Source organism: Trifolium pratense, linkage group LG5 (genome assembly GCF_020283565.1).
Source record: "Trifolium pratense cultivar HEN17-A07 linkage group LG5, ARS_RC_1.1, whole genome shotgun sequence".
Lineage (NCBI taxonomy): Eukaryota > Viridiplantae > Streptophyta > Magnoliopsida > Fabales > Fabaceae > Trifolium > Trifolium pratense.
Window position 1 is genome coordinate 12,629,200 of NC_060063.1, and position 21,326 is coordinate 12,650,525.

Below are 21,326 nucleotides of genomic sequence, written 5' to 3' on the forward strand. Positions count from 1 at the left end.
TTTAAGTGGGGGAGAATTGTAACGACCCAAAATTTAGTATTCGTTATTTAATTATTTTATTACGCGATGGCGTGGTTTATAATTAAATTATTAAGCGGCGAATAATCATTTAGCGAGAACGTAAGTTAATGAGCGGGAAGTTATGTTGATTGAGCCTTGGGGCGTGTAAGTGGTTATTGGGCTTAGCCAATTGGGCTTTGATCCATGAGAATAGAGAGAGCTATAAGTAGCAAGTCAACCATGAATAGTCTCATAAGTTACAATTCCATGAGAAGTTCAAGAGCTTAGCTAGGGCAAGGAGCTCATGAGGGAGAGGAAGAGCTCGTGGGAGAGAAAGAGAAGAGCAAGCTTGTGGATTCGTCGAGCTAAGGTACGAGAGTTAGATTACATATTCGTGAGTGATTCGAAAGAGGGGAGGATGTCGATTCTTCCATTCCCAAACTCTTTCCACTCTATTTTCTTGTGGGTTTTGTGGGTGATTTTCTTAATGGAAAATGGATTCTTTTGATCCTAACATGTGTAGTGAACTCATGGTAGATGAGGTAAACAACTTTGGGGAGTTGAAAATGGGAATATGTAGATGTTTGATCAATGATTTGCATGTTTATGCAACTTTGCTTATTTTGCAAGAAATTGGCATGATTTTGATTGTTTGATGTATTTGGATGTTTGGAAGGGATGATTAATGTTCCTTGATACCATATATGCTTGAATTAGCTGTTTATAAGAATTTATAACATGTCTAGATGAATTTTTGAGTTGATTTAAGGTTAAACCGCCTTAGATAACTCAAGAACAGATATTCTGTTCTGGTGTAGTTCGCTAAGCGACCAGGAGTTCGCTGTAGCGAACATGTTCGCTGAAGCTCGCCAAAGCTCGCCATGAGCAGGTGACTTCCTGGTGAGGTTCGCCAAGTCTCGCTAAGGCTTCGCTTAGCGAAGGCCTCTGTGACAGCAATTGTTGTTGATGTTTCTAAGTGTGTTTAGGCACTTGTAACATGGTTTAATGGTATCCTTACATGATTGTTGATACATGTTGATACTGTTAATACTTATTGTTAATCGTTATATGATTGATAAACGTGTATGCAATAAGTTGTAGCTTAAAGTGAGCAATGTGATGTTTTAGCATTAATTTGCAATGTTAAGGAAATGATGTGTGTTTTATAACATAAGTGTAAATGAAACTTTATGTGTATAAAAATGGTTAAACAGATAATTATCATGTGAATAATTATGATTTGAGTGATAGGATATTGTGTTATCCTAATGTGTTAGATGTTGGAATTGTGTTTCCGCATTCATAATGAGTAGCTTCGAGCTAGAAATATCATATTGATGATATGTGCAAACATACATGCATTCATGTATATATATGTTGAAATTGGAAACTTGGGTTCCAATAGATTTAAATGGATTTTTGAGTCCATAAGGAAGCCGAGGATCGGATTAGATGAATCCATAAGATCTAGAGCTGCTATCCGGCAAGATGTAAAACTGTTAACTTATCCATAAGGGATATGAAGGTTTGGTAAGTTCCGAACAATCCGGCAAGATGTAAAACTGTTAACTTATCCATAAGGGATATGAAGGTTTGGTAAGTTCCGAACAATCCGGCAAGATGTAAAACTGTTAACTTATCCATAAGGGATATGAAGGTTTGGTAAGTTCCGAACAATCCGGCAAGATGTAAAACTGTTAACTTATCCATGAGGGATATGAAGGCAATTGGTACCACATGCATTAGTCGTGTCTAGGGATGACATGACATTGGATAATTGGCATTAGATGCATTAGGGTAAATGCACATGTATTTGATAATTGTTATGTGACATTATCTGATTGGATTGTAATGTGTTTTCCGTATGTGTTAAGCTTTGGTATTTACTAATTGTTTAATACTGTGATTGTTGCCATGTCTTGGTATGTGAGTAGAGTCCGTCATGACTATAAAATGAACAAGTGTAGAGTCCGTCATGACTATAAAATGAACACTTTGGTAGTGTCCGAGAAGACGTGAAACTATATGATTGGTGTGTTTGTAAATGAATGATTAATTGGTAGTCGTATTTGACGATGCATGTGCGTGAGTTAGAAATGTATGATAGCGTGTGAAGTGTGTAGTATACTACTCACACTTATATTTATGTTTATGTTTTCTAACTCTCTGCTTTGTGTTAATTGCTGGACCTTTGGGGGTCCAGGTTGAAAGGTTATGTGTTAGCCTCGTCCGAGTGCAATGGTGAAGCTCTGCTCTGATTGGGACACGGGAAAAAGGGGTTTTTATATGTATATGCATGTAGTCCTCTTAGTATACTCTGTTGGCCTTAAGCTTTCATTTGAAAAGTATCCGTTTTGTATAACTAATAACGCATCGTTCGATGCGAGGTTTTGTTTTTAGTTCATTCGAATATTTTACTAGATAAATGTATTAGTATTATCTTTGAATGAAGTTTGTGATATTCAAACCAGCGCTTTATAAATCAGATTTTCAATTTTTCCGCTGCGTATTTTCGAAAAAGATTTTATAAAGGCAGAGTTAATTAAATAACGGGTTTGGGTGTTACACACAACCCGTTTTTCTTGGCCCGCTCGGTTTAGATGTAATTGAGAGCAATGAAGAGACAAAGAAAAAAATCCTATCCATTCATCTTTTCCTTTACCATGAGTTCCACTCGATTTTCTCAACTCCCCGTCAATGTTGTCGCTCAATAAGGATATTCGCTCAAGTCATCAAATCGTATCCGTTCATTATCGGGAATGGCTTCTTCATCTGCGGTCAGGTACTGTCATTTTCAATTGTTGTTTTCTTTTGTACTTTTCGACGACATGAGGGACCATTTCATATTACTTTGAAGTCTGAATCTATTTGTGGATAATATAGTATACTGTAGATTCATCTGTAACATGTACTTTAGGGAAATAAATTAATACTTTTTGTCAGTTATACACATAAATAGTTGATTAGGTTAAAGTTTGCTTTCTTAGTGTTTCAAAAATTGACAAAAGTTATACCATTAGGTGAAAATAATTAATTGCTCTATATGCGAAACCTATAGAGATTCTGAAAGCCTGACTCTGGAAGCAAGTTTCTTCAGATGTGGATTTAATCGGTGTTTAAAAAGAAATATCTGAAGTGGAAGCCCAATATAGCAGGAGGGGTGGGAGCCATCGTAGCAGTGCCCTCATTTAATCGGTGTTTAAAAAGTAATATCTGAAGGGAGGCGTAAATATCAAAAGTTGAATGCTATAGTTGTCCTAGATTTTAACATTTGTCTAAAAATGTTGTAGTTCATCTATTCAAATAAGAGGCTAATGTTTTTGACGAAGACGAAAATTCAATTGTGTTAGAAAAAACTACGTTGAATTTAAAGATCAACAAATCTCTAATTTTGTTTTGGTGATAACAAAGTATATAAGAGGATCATTTACTTCCTATTGTGTGTTAAGATGTGTAGAGCATATTAGTAGTGGTCTAACGACTCAAGGCACCATATCTCTACCGAGAACCTTGAAACATTGGGTATGTTGCTCACATTTATTATATAGCACATTCATAGTTGATGTTAATAGTCAAATATTGAATTAGATATGACATAGACATGTATTTATAATTGTGTACAATTCTAACCTTATAATCTGGTTTTATAAGATTGGCTTAAGTCCATGTCAAATTATAACGGTGAATGTGAGACTGGCCACTCACAGAGTCACACTTAAGCTGAACAAATTATACATCTAGCTAGATATTTATACTATTTTGAAACACAAAATCAATATATTAAAAATGTGCAAAATTAATATATAATACCGCAAATAATAAATACCTATAATTTTTTTCCTGGTAAACTAAAGACATCCTCCACGCACAACTGCAATTAACCTCTTCTAGATATAACTGAAATATTATTCGGAATATTAATAAATAGTACCAAATAAAGTAAAATTACAAATAATGTTTTAAGTTTAGCATGACAACCAATTGTCTAATACATAAACTAAACATATAGTTATTCAATCTTAGTAAAATATCCAGTCCAACATAAATTTAAATAAAACTGCAAATAGCAACATAAACTCCAAGCGACCGCTTCTACATCCAGATGTAGTGATACCTACGCATGTCTATCTGAAAAATATATAGAATGAAATAAGACCTTCACTGTTAATTGTTTATGAATAAAAGGTGTAACACTCAAATTATATCAATTATCTTGATAACTTTTATAATTTAAGGTCACTTTGAGGTGAGCTTTTCACAAAGACAAACAACAGTGGTGGAGCTAGTATAAAAAATTGGGAGGACCGCTATGAATATAAATCGAATACGCAAAAATAAAATAGTAAAAAAATTATATTGAGAATGTGTCCAATATGAATATCTCAAAACTAGTCACAAGATAGACTATTACCATTTTTCATAAATATTATGAAATATAAGTTATGTTAAGTCATGGGTAAACTTCATACTCCAACAAAAATTTAAACTTCATTTTTTTTTTATACACAGGGTACATTGTCAATTATACAAGTTGTTCCATAGAGATAGTCATATTAACTCACCTCTTCTTTGAGACGAGCATTTTCAAGACAAAGTTGTTCCATGTTTTCATGATTCTTACAAAATGGACGACCACATGTTATGCAAAGAGTATTCTCCAATTGTTCCTTCAACTGGATGTTCTCATTGCGGAGTCTTTCATTTTCAGCACGAAGTTCATTGTAAGTTGCTTTCTCATTTTGAGACTAGAGGTCATAATAAATAAATAAATTATTAGTGTGTCTATATACCACTTGGTAAATCATGTAAAATACTTTTGTCATTAAAATGAAAAACATCTTACTAATAAAAATGAAAATATATGTACCTTTTTCATGGTCCTTTTGTTTTGAAACCAAAACTGCACTTGGGTTGGGGTAAGTCCGACCTCTTTTGCTATCTCACCTCTTTGGATCGCAGTCGGATGATCGATTGTCCTAAATATTCTTTATTTTGAAAGAAGAAAAAAAAAAGATCCCAAGTATGTAAGAAAATATAGAAAGAACTATTGAATAACACACAAGAAAAAATTGAAACATATAATTTATGAACCACAAATCTATTAATAATAATAATAATATTGTCCATATATTTTAATTTTTCAAAATAATAACAATACATTATGATTTTTTTATTTAATAATAATTTTTTATTAAATTAAATTATAATCAAATTATTTTTAAATTTTATTATTTAACATACACACACACACTTGGTCATTTTATTTAAATTTTTTAAATAATATAATAATATATTATAAATATATTTTTATTATTTAATAATAATTTTATTATACTAATTATAATAATATGTTTTTTTTTTATTTCATGTTCGCGATTCGGGGTCGATCGGTTTTGAGGTAAAAACTCATTTGATTCAAAGATAAAGTTACACGCGCTTATTACAAAGTTAGTTTGGTTTATTTTGGATAAGTTTTTGGATATCCAAATTAAAAATTGTAGTCTTTTTATTAAATATTAATATTATAAAAATACAATAAAATATGTTAAAAAAAAATATTACCGAATGTTAGGTTAAAAATATGGGTGTTCAAATCCGATCCGATTCAACGATTTTCACAAAATAACATATCTAAACACATCCAAACATATTTGGGTTTATGCGGTTTGAGATTTTTTGATCGGTTTGAGATTTTAATTTGTCTTGATTTGAATTTGAACACCCCGAATTTTAACCTCGACGGAGGCATGCGTTGTTTTTCGTAATAATTGATTTAAAAAATAGGAGCGCTGAACCCATATGAGTTGGTGCATTGTATTGGCTTGGGACCTGAGAGTGTGCTCCTCTTGAGATCTGAGGTTCGATTATCTCTAGTGCCAATTTGAATGAGTTAATTTAGCTTCTTAAAAAAAAAAACAAATAGGAGCGCCGCCATCCACCCAGACTAGAGATCTAAGCTTAACCATCTCGGGTGGCGTATAGGATCTTGGACATGAATAATATTGTAATCCAAATCGATAGGATCTAGCTAATTAATAGTGGATTGGATGCAAAATCATTAGTCAAAATATAATGAGGGATGCAAAATTCAACAGAATTTTATTAATTGGGTTGGATCTATTACAAGGGATTAAGGACTAAGGTGTAGTCCTCCTCTTTTATATATTTTTGTTTTATTTTTTAAATAAACTTTTGAGATATAGGTATAAAATGGGGGTGATTAAAGGTTCAACAATAATGCAAATTTAATACTCTTTCACAGGCTAATAAAATGAATTTAAAAAAAAAAATCTAAGAAATTTTTCGCAAGTAAAGGATTAGTTGTCTTACTCTTCCAGTCTACTTGTTTGAATGACAGAATGACGTTTGATTCCTCTTTTTGTTTTGTTAGAGCCTTCTTGTTGAGCATCAGCTATGTTTCTTGACAAGTCCATCTCCAGTTCAAAAAACTTGACTTTTTTTTTTTTTATCTCTTTTGACCTAAAAAAATCAAAGGATGGGAAAATGACCTAAAAAAAATAGTGAGTAGTACTTGTAAAGAATTTGCTGCCTCAAAATATAGAAAAAAGTATATTCATTTGATAATATCAAGTATAATTAATTTTACTCAATTTAACGTTGAAATTCCTAAAATATCATTTAAATATTATATTTAAAATAATTAAAAAAGTCTTTTGACGGTTTCTTTTGATGGAAAAAAAGTCTTATTATAAAAAATATGATTAAAAAGTCAAATGTATTTAGGTCAATATTTGATCAAATATATTTGAGATTTTAATTAACTTATATTTAAGACAACAATGGGTATAGTCCCCGCGAGCATAGTTCGATGAGTAGGAACATTGCATATAAATGTCAAGGTCGGGGTTTGAACCCTAGTACTCTCGGTTATTCACTTTAAAAAGTATAAGTTTTATTAATCAGGGTTAATTAGTGTTTATCTTCCGGTAATGTTAGGTAATTTTGGTATACACCTTAATATTTTTTCAATTACCCAACATGTAATGTCAAGATTCTTCCTTTTTAGTCCCTCATTGATGAAGGTGTGAAAACACAAGAAGGGGGGGTTGAATTGTGTTTTAGTCAAGTTTAAAACTTTTTCAAGTTCTTAACTTAACTACAACGGCAGCGGATAAATAACACAATAAACACGTTAAGAGAGAGAGAGAGAGAGAGATCACACAAGCAATTTATACTGGTTCCTCTCACAAAACGAGAGTAGTCCAGTCCCCTTGCACTTCCAAGGGATTTCACTATAATCACACAAGATTACACCTGCTCAAGCACACAAGCAAGAGACTTCTCAAAACTTTCTTAAGCACACAAGCTTAAGACAACTTACTCAAGCACACAAGCTTAAGTTTCTCAAGTAACAGAAAAGTATATAACAATATACAAATGCTCTTAACAGAACCTAATGAGTGCCAATACAAAGAGTACAGAGTATTAGACTAAAGTGCAAAAACACTTAACAGAGGTTCAGAGCTTGTATATAACTGAGTTCAGAGTTTTGTTTAGCACGAGTTCAAATCTTGATAATTGTATATATGATGTAGCTGATTCTTCTAGTATATATACCACTAGAAAAGAGTCGTTGTAAAAAGAACCGTTGGAGTTGATAATCTTTTGTCTTCAAGCAGTCTGTCTTGATGCAGTTTGTTTGTATCTAAACTGAGTAAGAGTTTCAGATACTTTGACTACTGCAGAGTGGACTTTCCTTATTCAGCTAACAATTCTGAAGACCCACGTTCTCAAGAGAGTACAGACAAAACAAGAGTGGCTGAACTGATCAGGCTTGAAAGGTCCTTTTCTTCATTGGTAGAAGAGTGGACTTGCAAAGAGAATCTTCACAGATATCAAAAAGATCTTCAGAGGTTGATGAGGCTTTAGTCACTCAAGAAGTTCTGAGGACTTCATCCTCTGAAGGTTGTAACTTCTGAAGTCCAACATCTTCTGAGAGCTTGTGAACTTCTGAATTCACATCCTCTGAGCTTCACTCAGAGCTTATCTGATGCTTATATCTGCGCACTTAAAATAAATTTTTAGTCCTTCCAATTGTTTATTAATACTTTGTTATCATCAAAACCTTTATAGATTTAGGGGCAAACATTTTTAAATCAATTTTGTTCCAACAATCTCCCCCTTTTTGATGATGACAAACATAAGTATTAATTGACAATTGTTGTTAAATTAACTTATCATGTTTCTCTTAGGTTTGTGAGGTTTGCAAGCTCCCCCTAAGATTGATACTCCTTAAAGCCAAAACTTTAGGTTATATCCATGATATTTTAATTTAGTATAAGATTAAGATAATCTGAAATAAAACAAGTTTCATATCTTTCTTCAGAGTGAGAGGTTTGCAAGCTCTCCCCCTAAGTCTCATAAGGCTAAGTTAAAATTGCACTTTTAACTTATCCTTACTTATGAAATTTATTTTAGTTTCAACTAACTTAGTCTCCGCATTGAGATACGTAAAACAACTTAAAAGTAACAAACTTTTAACTTAACGGATAAAGCGAGATAAAAGGCGTGGTTTCAGTTTTGAAACTTATCACTTATCAATTAATGCGTAACTACTCCCCCTTTTGTCATTATCAAAAAGTAAAAAAAATTTATATAACCAAGACAGTCAAAGAAGAAGAGTGGTTGTTACAAAGGTGAATTTATTTCAAAGACAGAAAACAACACGCTTAAAAGTTTATAAAAAGGTGAACGAGTTAACATGTCTGCTTCACGGAAAAACAAGAATAAACGAGTAAAACAAGAGAGATTAGGAATAATGAGAAGATTTAGTTCACGCATTGCAGAGTTTAGGAGAAAGAAAGAAGACGAAGAACGCAAAAAAGATGGGAACGATAAAGAAGACAACAAGAAACCACAAGAAGCGGAGATTATAGTCATCTCATCAGATTCTGAAGCTGAAGAGAATGAAGATGATGCTGACTATGTTGAGTTCTTGGCTAGCTATGTTCCAGAAGAAGAACAAGAAGAAGAAGAAGAACAGAACCCAGATCCCATAGAAATTTCATCAGAGAATGCTGAGGAGAAATCTGAGATTTCTTTTGAGTATTATCCATCTGATTAGGATTAGGTTGTCTTTTTCTTTTTCTTTTTACCAATGTACTCAACATGGTTAGATCAATAATAAAAAATTTCGTTTTAAAAGCATCTTGTGTTCTTATGATCTTATTTATCAAAGAAAATTTGCACAAACAAAAAAATAACAAACCACATAACTAAGTGAAAATCCAAAAGGAAATTGTTGAGACAAAATATGAAAAACAAGTTCAAAAAAAAAAATAATCAGGTAAAGCATAAACAAAAACATAGAGAAAATGTGCATAGAATCCTAGGGTTTCTTAAGGAAAGCTAAGAGTTGGTCAAATTTGTCATTCAGCGATCCCACATTGGAAACTAAACCATCCACCTTGGTTTCCAATGTTTGGTGAGCAGCTCTTTGTCTTTCCAAACCTTCCTGCTGTTCCCTCAGGGCTTCTTGAAAGATCTGCAACTGATTAACCACCACAGGAGCTTGGTCTTGAACCAAAGGCGCTTGTTCTTCAACCAAAGGTGCCTTGCCTTTATCAGAGGGTTCCCCTTCCTCTGGATAGTCAATCATCAGCACATCCTCTTGATTCTGAAAAGCAAGCACATCATCCTCTGAAATGTCCTCTGGTTGCAACTCATTTGCCAACTGGGCAACTCTTGCAGCAGCTTCTTCTAACCTTTCAGACTCAGACCTCTGAGCTTCAAGACTCTGAAACAGCTTGAAGTCTATCCAGATGACTTTGAAAGCGTTCAGACGTTGTGCAGCAGCAGCAAGAGCTTCCAGCTTAGCACGTTCAGACTCAGCATGATTGAAAGTTGTAATCCTCTTCAACTCAGCCCTAGCCAGACTTTTCCTCATGAAGCTTATCACATCCAAGTCTCTTCTTCCAACCACAGCCTTAATCTCTTCAGCAGCATCATCCAAAGCATTGCAAATCCTTGCCTTAATTCTTGACACTTCTAGGTCCACATCAGAAGGACAAACTAAGAACCTGTCCTTTATCTTAGATAATCTAATTAAGTCATCATGAAGCTGAGTGGATAGATTACTAAAAGGGTTAGATGATGAGGGTGAAGGATTGGGAATGGTAGAGAGGTTTGGTGTTTCAGTAGCAGGGTTGTCAATAATAACAACTTCTGCCTCTGAAGGCTTGGGAGCACAAGTGTGAATACGCTCAGGAGAAACGTGTTCAGCATTTGGGTTAGAATTTGGTTCAGGGGTTGATTCAGATGATGAGATGTCAGAGGTTGATTCAGGATAAATGTGTTCAGGGGATGGTTCAGGAGATTTATGTTCAGTTGTTGGTTCAGGAGATTTATGTGGAGAGGGTTGTTTTGTGGGAGAGATTGGTTCAGTGATTGGAATATGTGATTGTGGTTTAGGGGATGATGAAGATTTCTGGGTGAAGGTTTGATTATTCAGAGGGTCTGGACTAAGATGTTTTTCTAGTTCAGACAGAGGGTTATCAGAGGTTGGAATGATATTGGGTTCAGGAAGTATAGTCCTAAGAGGTTTGGTATAACCTATCCCAATTTCAGCTTCAGTAAAGACAAACTTAGAAGACTTACCTTTATCTTTAGGAACAGGAACAGGTCTTCTACGAAGTGTTTCAGCCAGTGTTTCTTCATCAGACTCAGTCTCATCTTCAGATGCAGACTCTTCAGATGAGCTGTCAACTTCAACAATTATAGGCTCTTTGGAAGCTCCTTCAGCAGCCTTGGTTGCAGTTTCTTCATTGTTGGTGTTTTGATTGGCTACATTTTGCAAAAGCCAACCAGCCAGATGCTGGATTACGATGCTGTAGCATTATAGTACAGCATCCTGATGCTCTGTTTTCAGTACAGAATTTTTATTTCAAATCTGAGCCAAGATTTGCTTCAATTATATATTCAGGCACGTGCGTCTGGGCAAAACGAGCCTTGCTCAGTAAGTTTTATTGAAGTCGGTCAAAGGAAAGTTATTTAAAACAAAAATATAACTATATTATATTTTTGGCGTTTTTTTTTTGTTTGGTACAACATGAATTATATTTCTGGAAATTATCTAGGGTTGGCCGCAATTCTCACAGCTGTACAAGTCTGAAGACCTAACTTGGACATCAAGACAATTGAAGACTATAAATATGTGAAGCCTCAAGCCTTTACAACTCATGTATTCTAAACCGTGTTCTTTACAAAGTGTGAGTTTTTAGGGTTTAGAGTTTGTGTCTTTTGTCAGCCTTTCTTGTGTCAATTTGATGCAAGTTTAGGACTGTGTTTTGGTTGTTAATTGTAAGCTACTCCTAAGCTTTGAAGCACGGAGTTAGCGTGTGTGATTCACTCAAGAGCTTTTAAGCAAGAGTGTGGTCTAGTTTCTAGGAGAGTGTCTCCATCTTGATTATTATTATTGACAGCAACATGGTATGTGTTGTTAGAGGGAATTTGGGACGGGGTCTCATTATCTAAGAGGTTCTTAGGTAGGATTGCACGGGTAGTGTCTAGGTGATAAGTCAAGTACCGGGTGTTGGTCGAGGGCTTTGAACTAGAGCTATTATAGTGGATTCATTCCTGGATTGGTATCCCCCAGAGTAGGTGACGTTGCACTGAACTGGGTTAACAATTATCTGCGTTATTTATTGTTCTGCAATTTATTTATTTATTTACTGTGTTCTGCGACTGTCTTGCTGCAACGTGTGCTATAGCATCTTGTGCAGCATTGTGTTCACTGCGTGCCAGATTTCAATTGGCATCAGAGCAGGCACCCTTTCTGGTTATAGGGTGAGCTCCAGGGAAAATGTCTGGCAACATTGAAAAGGAAGGAGGGCTTGTAAGCAGACCACCGCTTCTAGTTGGTGTCTCCAACTATGATTATTGGAAATCACGCATGATTGCTTTCCTAAAATCTATGGATAGCAAAACATGGAAGGCTGTTCTGAAAGGATGGGACCCCCCTGTGGTCATGGACAAGGATGGAAAGCCAACACTTGAACTAAAAGCTGAGGAGGACTGGTCTAAAGAAGAGGATGAGCTTGCTTTGGGAAACTCAAAAGCATTATATGCATTATACAATGGGGTAGACAAACACATCTTCAAACTAATCAAAAAATGTGTCTCAGCAAAGGAAGCTTGGAAGATTCTTGAAACTGTTCATGAAGGTACTCCTCAGGTAAAAATGTCTAAATTACAGATTCTTACTACTCAGTTTGAAAATTTACGTATGAAGGAGGAGGAAACAATTCAAGATTTTCATATGACTATTCTAGACTATGATAATCAATTTGATGCTTTGGGGGAGAAAATTCCCGAAGAAAAGTTAGTAAGAAAAATGCTTAGATCACTTCCAAAGAAATTTGATATGAAAGTCACAGCTATGGAAGAAGCCAAAAACATATCTCAGATGAAGCTGGATGAACTGGTTGGATCACTCCAAACTTATGAAAGTGTTGTAAATGGAAGAAGTGAAAAGAAAAATAAGAGCATTGCTTTTTCATCCAAAAATGATGAAGAAGATCTAGAAGAGGATGAAGAATCTAATGAAAGTATCTCTGAAGCTATGGAGTTGCTGGGAAAACAGTTCAACAAAGTTCTAAAACAAATGGACAAAAGACCCAGACCAAATTCTAAGAATGATGCTCCAGGCACTATGCGCAGCATTGTGAATCAAGGAAAACCTAAGAGTGATGAAAGGTCAAGCTTAAACAAGAATATTCAATGTCACGAATGCGAGGGATATGGTCACATCAGACCTGAATGTCCAACATATCAGAAAAGAACGAAGAAAGGACTAACTGTCAGTTGGTCTGATGATGATGACTCAGAAGATGATACAGCATCTGTGACTGCCAAACATATCTCAGTCTTAACAGGTACTATTACATCTGATACAGAATCTTGTGATGGAGAGGTAACCTACGAAGAACTTGCTGATTCTTACAGAGAACTCTGCCTCAAGAGTGGAGAAATATGCAAAGTCATTGAGAAACAAAAGGTAACCATCAATCAATTGAAGGCAGAAAAAGTTGAAAATATATCAAAGATGGATGAGCTCCAGAAGAAGGTAAATTATCTATCCTCTGATCTTGATGAAGCTAAGGAAGTCATTGAAAAATTAAATGCTGACATTTGGCGTTTGAGAAAATTCTCTGACATGTTGTATAAAGATGATGATCATCTTGATAAACTTCATAAAGCTGATGGTCAACTAGAAGAAATCTTAGAGAAAAATGTTCTAAAGCCTAAACATATTGGGCTTAGTTATGAGAATGTCAACAAACACAAAGGTTACAGCCCAGATCTCACGTACATGCATCCAAAAGAAACTCATAAGCGAAAGATGCCTCAACAGATGCTACAACATCATAAGCAGCATCCCTTGTCAAAGAACAAAAGAAAACATCACTCTTGGATATGTCACTACTGTGGCAGAAAAGGGCATATAAGACCTTTTTGTTACAAATTGTTTGGATACCCTAACAGGCATCATCAGCCTAAACCAGTTTCCACAACTGCCTCCACTCAACAAGAATGGAAACCTAAAGGTAAGAATGTGAAGACCAGTGATGATACTCAACTTGAGAAGAAGATTACTGCTCTGATTGCTCACACATCACTTAGAGCTTCATCAAGGGAAGACTGGTATTTTGATAGTGGTTGTTCAAGACACATGACCGGAATTGAAAAATTTCTTGTTGATTTAAAGTCTTACTCAACTAGTTTTGTAACTTGTGGTAATGGTACTAAAGGAGAAATTGTTGGTATAGGGGAGCTCAACAGTAATAGCTTGCCTAAACTAAGCAATGTGTTGTTAGTAAAAGGATTGACTGCAAATTTAATAAGCATCAGTCAATTATGCGACCAAGGGATGAAGGTAAACTTCACCAAGTCTGAATGTTTGGTTACAAATGATGAGGGTGAAATTTTGATGAGGGGCGTCAGATCAAAAGACAACTGCTACTTATGGGTTCCACAAGAAGAGGCAAATGTGTCGACATGCTTAATCACGAAAGAAGATGAAATAAAATTGTGGCACCAAAAACTTGGTCATCTAAACCTAAGAAGCATGAAGAAAGCTATACCTGAAGAAGCCATCAAGGGCTTGCCAAATCTCAAGATCGAAGAAGGAAGCATTTGTGGTGAATGTCAAATTGGAAAACAAACCAAGAAGCCACATCCAAAGCTGCAGCATCTTACCACTACCAGAGTTCTTGAGCTTCTACACATGGATTTGATGGAACCTATGCAAACTGAAAGCTTAGGAGGAAAAAGGTATGCCTATGTTGTTGTAAATGATTTCTCTAGATATACCTGGATAAATTTTATTGGAAAGAAATCAGAGACCTTTGACGTATTCAAAGATCTATGTATTCTACTTCAAAGAGAGAAAAACAATGTTGTGTTAAGGATCAGAAGTGATCATGGAAAGGAGTTTGAAAACTCTAGATTCTCTGACTTTTATGCCTCTGAAGGCATCATCCATGAATTTTCATCTCTCATTACACCACAACAAAATGGTGTAGTAGAAAGAAAGAATAGAATTATACAAGAGTCTGCAAGAGTAATGTTACATGCAAAGAAACTCTCTCATGGTTTTTGGGCAGAAGCTATGAACACTGCTTGTCATATTCATAATCGTGCCACCTTGAGATCTGGAACTACATCTACTCTGTATGAATTGTGGAAAGGTAGAAAACCTACTGTTAAGTACTTTCATGTGTTTGGAAGTAAATGTTATATCTTGTCTGATAGAGAACCAAGAACTAAAATGGATCCTAAAAGTGATGAAGACATATTCTTGGGATACTCAACAAATAGCAGAGCCTACAGAGTATATAACTACAGAACCAAAACCATGATGGAATCTATAAATGTAGTAATAGATGATATTTCAAGTGAAGTTGTGAAAGATGATACAGAAGATGCTACAGCATCTAGCCCAGGTAGTATAGATTCTGAAACTATTGAGGAATTCAAGAATGATACAGAGATTACTACACCTGAACCAATCTTTGCTACTTCAAAGAAAGGGTCATCCATTCGTACTCAAAAGAATCATCCTACAGATCTGATTATTGGTAATCCTAATCATGGAATTACTACTAGAAGGACACTTGACTTAGTTCCTAATGCTTGTTTTGTTTCTAAGTTTGAACCCAAAAATGTGATGGAAGCCCTCACTGATGAGTTTTGGATAAATGCTATGCAAGAAGAGCTAAATCAGTTCAAGAAGAATGAAGTTTGGGACTTAGTTCCTAGACCAGAAACTACTAATGTGATTGGTACCAAGTGGGTCTACAAGAACAAGTCTATGCTAGAGGGGTATTGTGATGCTGATTGGGCAGGTTGTGCAGATGATAGAAAAGGCACCTCAGGAGCTTGTTTCTTTTTAGGCAACAATCTAATATCTTGGTTCAGCAAGAAACAGAACTGTGTGTCTTTATCTACAGCTGAAGCTGAGTACATAGCTGCTGGTAGTAGCTGCTCCCAACTATTATGGATGAAACAAATGTTGCTGGAGTACAATGTGGTACAAGATGCTATGGCATTGTACTGTGACAATCTTAGTGCCATTAATATTTCAAAGAATCCTATCCAACATAGCAGGACGAAGCATATTGATATTAGGCACCATTTCATCAGAGATCTTGTTGAAGAAGGTATTATAACTCTTGAGCATATTGCCACTGAAGAACAACTGGCTGATATTTTTACTAAGGCTCTAGATGCGGTCCAATTTGAAAAATTGCAAGGCAAACTTGGGATTTGCCTATCTGAAGAGTTATAGCAATTATTGCAAGTGTGGCGTGCAGTTTTCTCTTCAACTTATTTAGTAATGCACGCTGTTATGGGTAATGTTGAAACATCTGAAGATTTGGTAAGAATTGTGTGTTTGTTGATGATAAGGATGTTTCTTGTGGTGAGAAAGTATGTGTCAGAGAAAGTTATGTGGTGTTCCCCCTGCTGTGTTTAACATTTGTTGGTAATGATATTAGCGCTCCAACTGAGGTCAAAGATGACTTTGTGTTGGAACATGTCAAGAAGAGTGTTCCTGAGAAAGATGCTGCACATGATGCTACAACATCTGCAGCACGGGAAAATTTGGATAACATCGTGATACCCGAGTCTCCAGACGATGTTATTGTTCCTGACAAAGAAAAGGGTTCTGAAGCAACTACTACTGATAATGTTTTTGTTCATGATATCTATGTGATCCCTTATGTTGATGATAGTGGTAAAACTATGTTTGTTCCTTTGAATGTTGATGAATCTGCTGAGAAAGATTCAAATGTTATTTATGTGGACAATCTCAACCTTACTGAGAGGACTCCTGCTTCTAGTACTAGGAGGTTAAGGAGCAATGCTGGTAAAGGTGTAGCTGTTTCTAATGTTCCTGTCAAGACTGCCAAGAAAAAAAAAAATCTATGGTCTTAAAAGACAGTGGAGTAAGATTACTGGGCCCTCTGAGCCAAAGAAGAAGCTTTTGAGGAGGAAGACTATTTCCTCTAGTGATTCAGAGTTTGAGGAAGACCAACATGCTACTGCATCGCCTGCAGCATCCTCAAAGAAGTCTGTGAAGAAAAAGAGGATCCCTCAAGATGTATCCCCTGTACCCATTGACAACATTTCCTTTCATCGTTTTGAAAATGTTGACAGGTGGAAATCTGTGATAAAAAGAAGGCTTGCTGTGGAAAGGAATTTAAGTGAAGGCTTTTTACAATGCCAAAAGCTTGTTGATTTGATTAATGCAGCTGGATTGATGAAAACTGCAACTAGGCTCCAACTACTCATTCCAACACTGTGGCTACAGGTTTGGCTAGGTTTATATATGTTGTAGGGACCAGATCACCTTTTGCCTTTGGTTCTTATATTCTTGATGAAATTGTTCTACATGACTGTTTGAGGGTACACATGCTGCAGACTGTGCTGCATCATCTGTCAATCAGTCAACTGATGTTTTGCCTAGGAAGCAAATGATTGTTGACCTCAAGGTGTTTTCCAATTTCAATCCTGGTGTTCTAGATGATAATGCAGGCTGTGATACTGAGGTAGAGGAAGAGGAGGAATCTGATGCAAGTCCTTCTATGTGACCTGCTTATGCTTTATTTGCATATCCTCTCGGATTTTAATTTTGTGGGCTACGCCCTGATGCTCTCTGGGTTGTAACATGTACAATCCATGTCTTTTGGCTCTGATACTCCAGGTTCTCTTTGCCATAATGGTCTGTAATATGCACTTTATGATCTCTTATGCTCTGATACTCTCTGCACTCTATGTTTCTCTATGCTCTGATAACTCTGTGGAAGTCTGTACTTTGCTCCTATTCTATGGTAATGACTTTAGTTGTCAGAATTTATGGCTAAAAAGGGGGAGTAATATGTTGTGCATGATGTGATGCATAATGCTATAGCATCTAGTATAGCATGTCTGTTCTATGTGATATGCAAGTTTTGAGGGGGAGTGAAGTTTATGCATATATTGAGGGGGAGTAGGTAGAATTTACTTTTCTACTACTTATGATATGCATGTTTACATAGGAATTTTATTTTTCCTATTCTCTGTGGCGTTGCTTAATTATTAAGGAGTTTATTTCTCCGATCTTGAATCCACTATGTGAGAGTTTATTTCTCTTTGTCTGTACTTTGAGGCTAAGATGTGTTATGTTCCGCTGTTGCATGCCTCTGATGCTTACATGCTAGCTATCTTTTCATCTGATGAAATTTTTCTTTCTTTCCTAGTTGTGTGCTTATGTTGACTCGAAGGAAAGTTTAAATAGCTTAGCATTGTTCTACTTTCTTTCCTAGTTGTGTGTTTATGTTGACTCGAAGGAAAGTCTAGACTGTATCTCTCTATGCACTGGCCTAAGGTTGTTTTAGCCAAAATTTGCCAAAGGGGGAGATTGTTGGTGTTTTGATTGGCTACATTTTGCAAAAGCCAACCAGCCAGATGCTGGATTACGATGCTGTAGCATTATAGTACAGCATCCTGATGCTCTGTTTTCAGTACAGAATTTTTATTTCAAATCTGAGCCAAGATTTGCTTCAATTATATATTCAGGCACGTGCGTCTGGGCAAAACGAGCCTTGCTCAGTAAGTTTTATTGAAGTCGGTCAAAGGAAAGTTATTTAAAACAAAAATATAACTATATTATATTTTTGGCGTTTTTTTTTTGTTTGGTACAACATGAATTATATTTCTGGAAATTATCTAGGGTTGGCCGCAATTCTCACAGCTGTACAAGTCTGAAGACCTAACTTGGACATCAAGACAATTGAAGACTATAAATATGTGAAGCCTCAAGCCTTTACAACTCATGTATTCTAAACCGTGTTCTTTACAAAGTGTGAGTTTTTAGGGTTTAGAGTTTGTGTCTTTTGTCAGCCTTTCTTGTGTCAATTTGATGCAAGTTTAGGACTGTGTTTTGGTTGTTAATTGTAAGCTACTCCTAAGCTTTGAAGCACGGAGTTAGCGTGTGTGATTCACTCAAGAGCTTTTAAGCAAGAGTGTGGTCTAGTTTCTAGGAGAGTGTCTCCATCTTGATTATTATTATTGACAGCAACATGGTATGTGTTGTTAGAGGGAATTTGGGACGGGGTCTCATTATCTAAGAGGTTCTTAGGTAGGATTGCACGGGTAGTGTCTAGGTGATAAGTCAAGTACCGGGTGTTGGTCGAGGGCTTTGAACTAGAGCTATTATAGTGGATTCATTCCTGGATTGGTATCCCCCAGAGTAGGTGACGTTGCACTGAACTGGGTTAACAATTATCTGCGTTATTTATTGTTCTGCAATTTATTTATTTATTTACTGTGTTCTGCGACTGTCTTGCTGCAACGTGTGCTATAGCATCTTGTGCAGCATTGTGTTCACTGCGTGCCAGATTTCATTCATGCTTCTTTTTGGTTCTCTTTTCAGCATCAGCTTGCTCCACTTTAATCCTCTTCTGAGCCAAGAGATCTGGCTTAGGTTGATCAGCTTGAGAAACAGCCTTTCTCTTAGGTCTCCTTGTAGGATTATACAAATTTGCAGGAGCAGGAGGAATCATACTTCTATCAACAACGAATCCTTCTTTTCTGAGCACTTCCAAATAGTCCTGAATGATGTGCTCAGCATCAGCTTCTGAAATAACTGGATATCCATCCACATACAGACGATCTTCAAGTTTAGCAGATAGTTCTTGTGGAGGTGCAACAGGCTTAGATGCAATAAGACGCATCTTAGTAAGGAAACTAGCATGTAGAATTTCAGGTGTGAACTTCTTCTCCACAAGTTCTGGGTGAAATTTCTTTAAGTTCTGAACAACATGACCTTGATGCAGAAGGTCTGACAGCAACCTAGGATAAACTATAGTAGTTTTCCTCTGAGATTTACTTGCAAAAACGGCTTCACATATCCTTTCAAAGAAATAATCTCCAAGATTTACCTTCTTTCCTGTCAGAAGGAAATACAGCAGATGACGATGAGTCCAGGAGATTGTATCAGTCCCACCAACCCTTGGACTGATAGTTGCTAAGATGATTTTGAAGAGAACTCTACATTCATCAGTCAATCCCTTTACTTTCCCTTTCAAAGAGAAGTCTGTGCAGATGAGATGCAGAAGATCATCTCTGTATCTTGTATCCTTTTCAAAAACATCTAACTCTATCCCAGAGTTAGGTAGACCAAGAAGAGCATTGAAATGAATGGGCGAGAGACTCATATTCATTCCACAGATGTTAGACCTAATCTGTACACCTGTAAATTCCAGCAGACCCATTTCCTTCCTAGTTTTACCCTTCAGACTAGGATTCCTTTCTATTGCAGCAAGCTCTTCCTTCTTAGCTTCATGCTTGTCAAACACTTTTGCTTTCATCCAGAATTTCTTCAACAAATCTGGGTAGATAGGACCGTTAAGCATGTCGAAGTACTTATCCCAACCTTGAGTGATAAAGTACGGCTTAACGTCGAAACCATTAGCTTTCAAGCTGTCGAAATCAACTATCTTCTCTGACAGAAATGTGAGTTCAGATTCTGGGAATTCCATCTCGTTCCCAACAATCTGAAGGTTCTTGAACAAAAATGGTGGAATCTTAGTTGACGAAGAAGATGAAGGTCCGGCCATTGTTGGAGATTAGGGTAGGGTTTGGAAACTAACGAGAGAGAAGGAAAGTTTGTTGGAGGTTTAGAGAGAAAAAGAAAGTGTAGGTTGTGAGAGTGAGAAGTGTGCAAGTGTATTGTGTAAGTTTTATTTAAATGCACACAGTTAACACGAAAATAGCAAATTTGGGAAGTTACGCTAATTGACAGAAAGTTGAATACCAAAAATCATCATTAACCACCCACTACCTGACACACGTAGACCACGTGCAGAAATTTACTCGGTAACTGCTATTTTAATGGACAACTGTTCAGCAGTGAATACTAAACGTTTCCCACTTAAATAGTTCAGAGCCTCTGAGATATTTAAAATTCTCTATCAGAGTTAGGTACTTCAGAGCTTGTGTTTCAGATGATCTGAATCATAAGTTCTGATATACATAACCTCTTACACTTTAAAAGCCCAAAAGAATTTTCATTCAGAGATTGAAAACATGTTCAGATGTTTCTTTATAAAATCAAATCTTTCAACAGGTAAGGCTTTAGTAAATATGTCAGCCCATTGATTTTCAGTATCAACAAACTTAATATCTATAATGCCTCTCTGAACATAATCTCTGATAAAATGGTGTTTAATTTCAATATGTTTGGCTCTAGAGTGTAGGATAGGATTTTTAGATAAATGAATGGCTGCAGTATTGTCACAATATAAAGGAATATTGTTACTGCTTACCTGATAATCTTCTAACTGATATTTTAACCAGAGTAGTTGTGTACAACACTTAGCTGCTGAAATGTATTCTGCTTCTGCTGTAGACAAAGCTATAGTAGTTTGTCTCTTACTAGCCCAGGAGATAAGGTTTTCACCAACAAATTGACAATTGCCACTTGTGGATTTTCTTTCAATTTTATCTCCAGCATAGTCAGCATCACAGAATCCATTTAGCACATAATCATTGGATTTCTTATAGAGAAGTCCAAGATTAGTTGTTCCTTTCAGATACCTAAAGATTCTCTTTACAGCTGTAAGATGAGATTCTCTAGGATCTGACTGGAATCTTGCACATAAGCATACACTGAATAAAATATCTGGTCTAGAGGCTGTCAGATAGAGTAAGGAACCAATCATACCTCTGTAGACCTTTTGATCTACTTTTCCTTCATCATCTGACTTGCTCATGTTGGTAGTTGAATGCATAGGAGTGTTCATTATCTTACAGTCATCTAGATT

The 21,326-nt window shown here is 36.0% G+C and overlaps 1 protein-coding gene across 1 annotated transcript in view; it reads right to left on the minus strand.

Moving 5' to 3' along the window:
• Positions 1-4,876, minus strand: part of LOC123886057 (putative golgin subfamily A member 6-like protein 3) — a 34,572-nt gene extending 29,696 nt beyond the window's left edge. Inside the window, exons 1-2 of the mRNA XM_045935396.1 lie at positions 4,868-4,876; positions 4,563-4,745 (exon numbers count right to left, since the gene is read on the minus strand). Coding sequence (XP_045791352.1) covers positions 4,563-4,745; positions 4,868-4,876 — 192 coding nt within the window. The remainder of the gene's footprint in view (positions 1-4,562; positions 4,746-4,867) is intronic.
• Between the last annotated feature and the right edge of the window lie 16,450 nt (positions 4,877-21,326).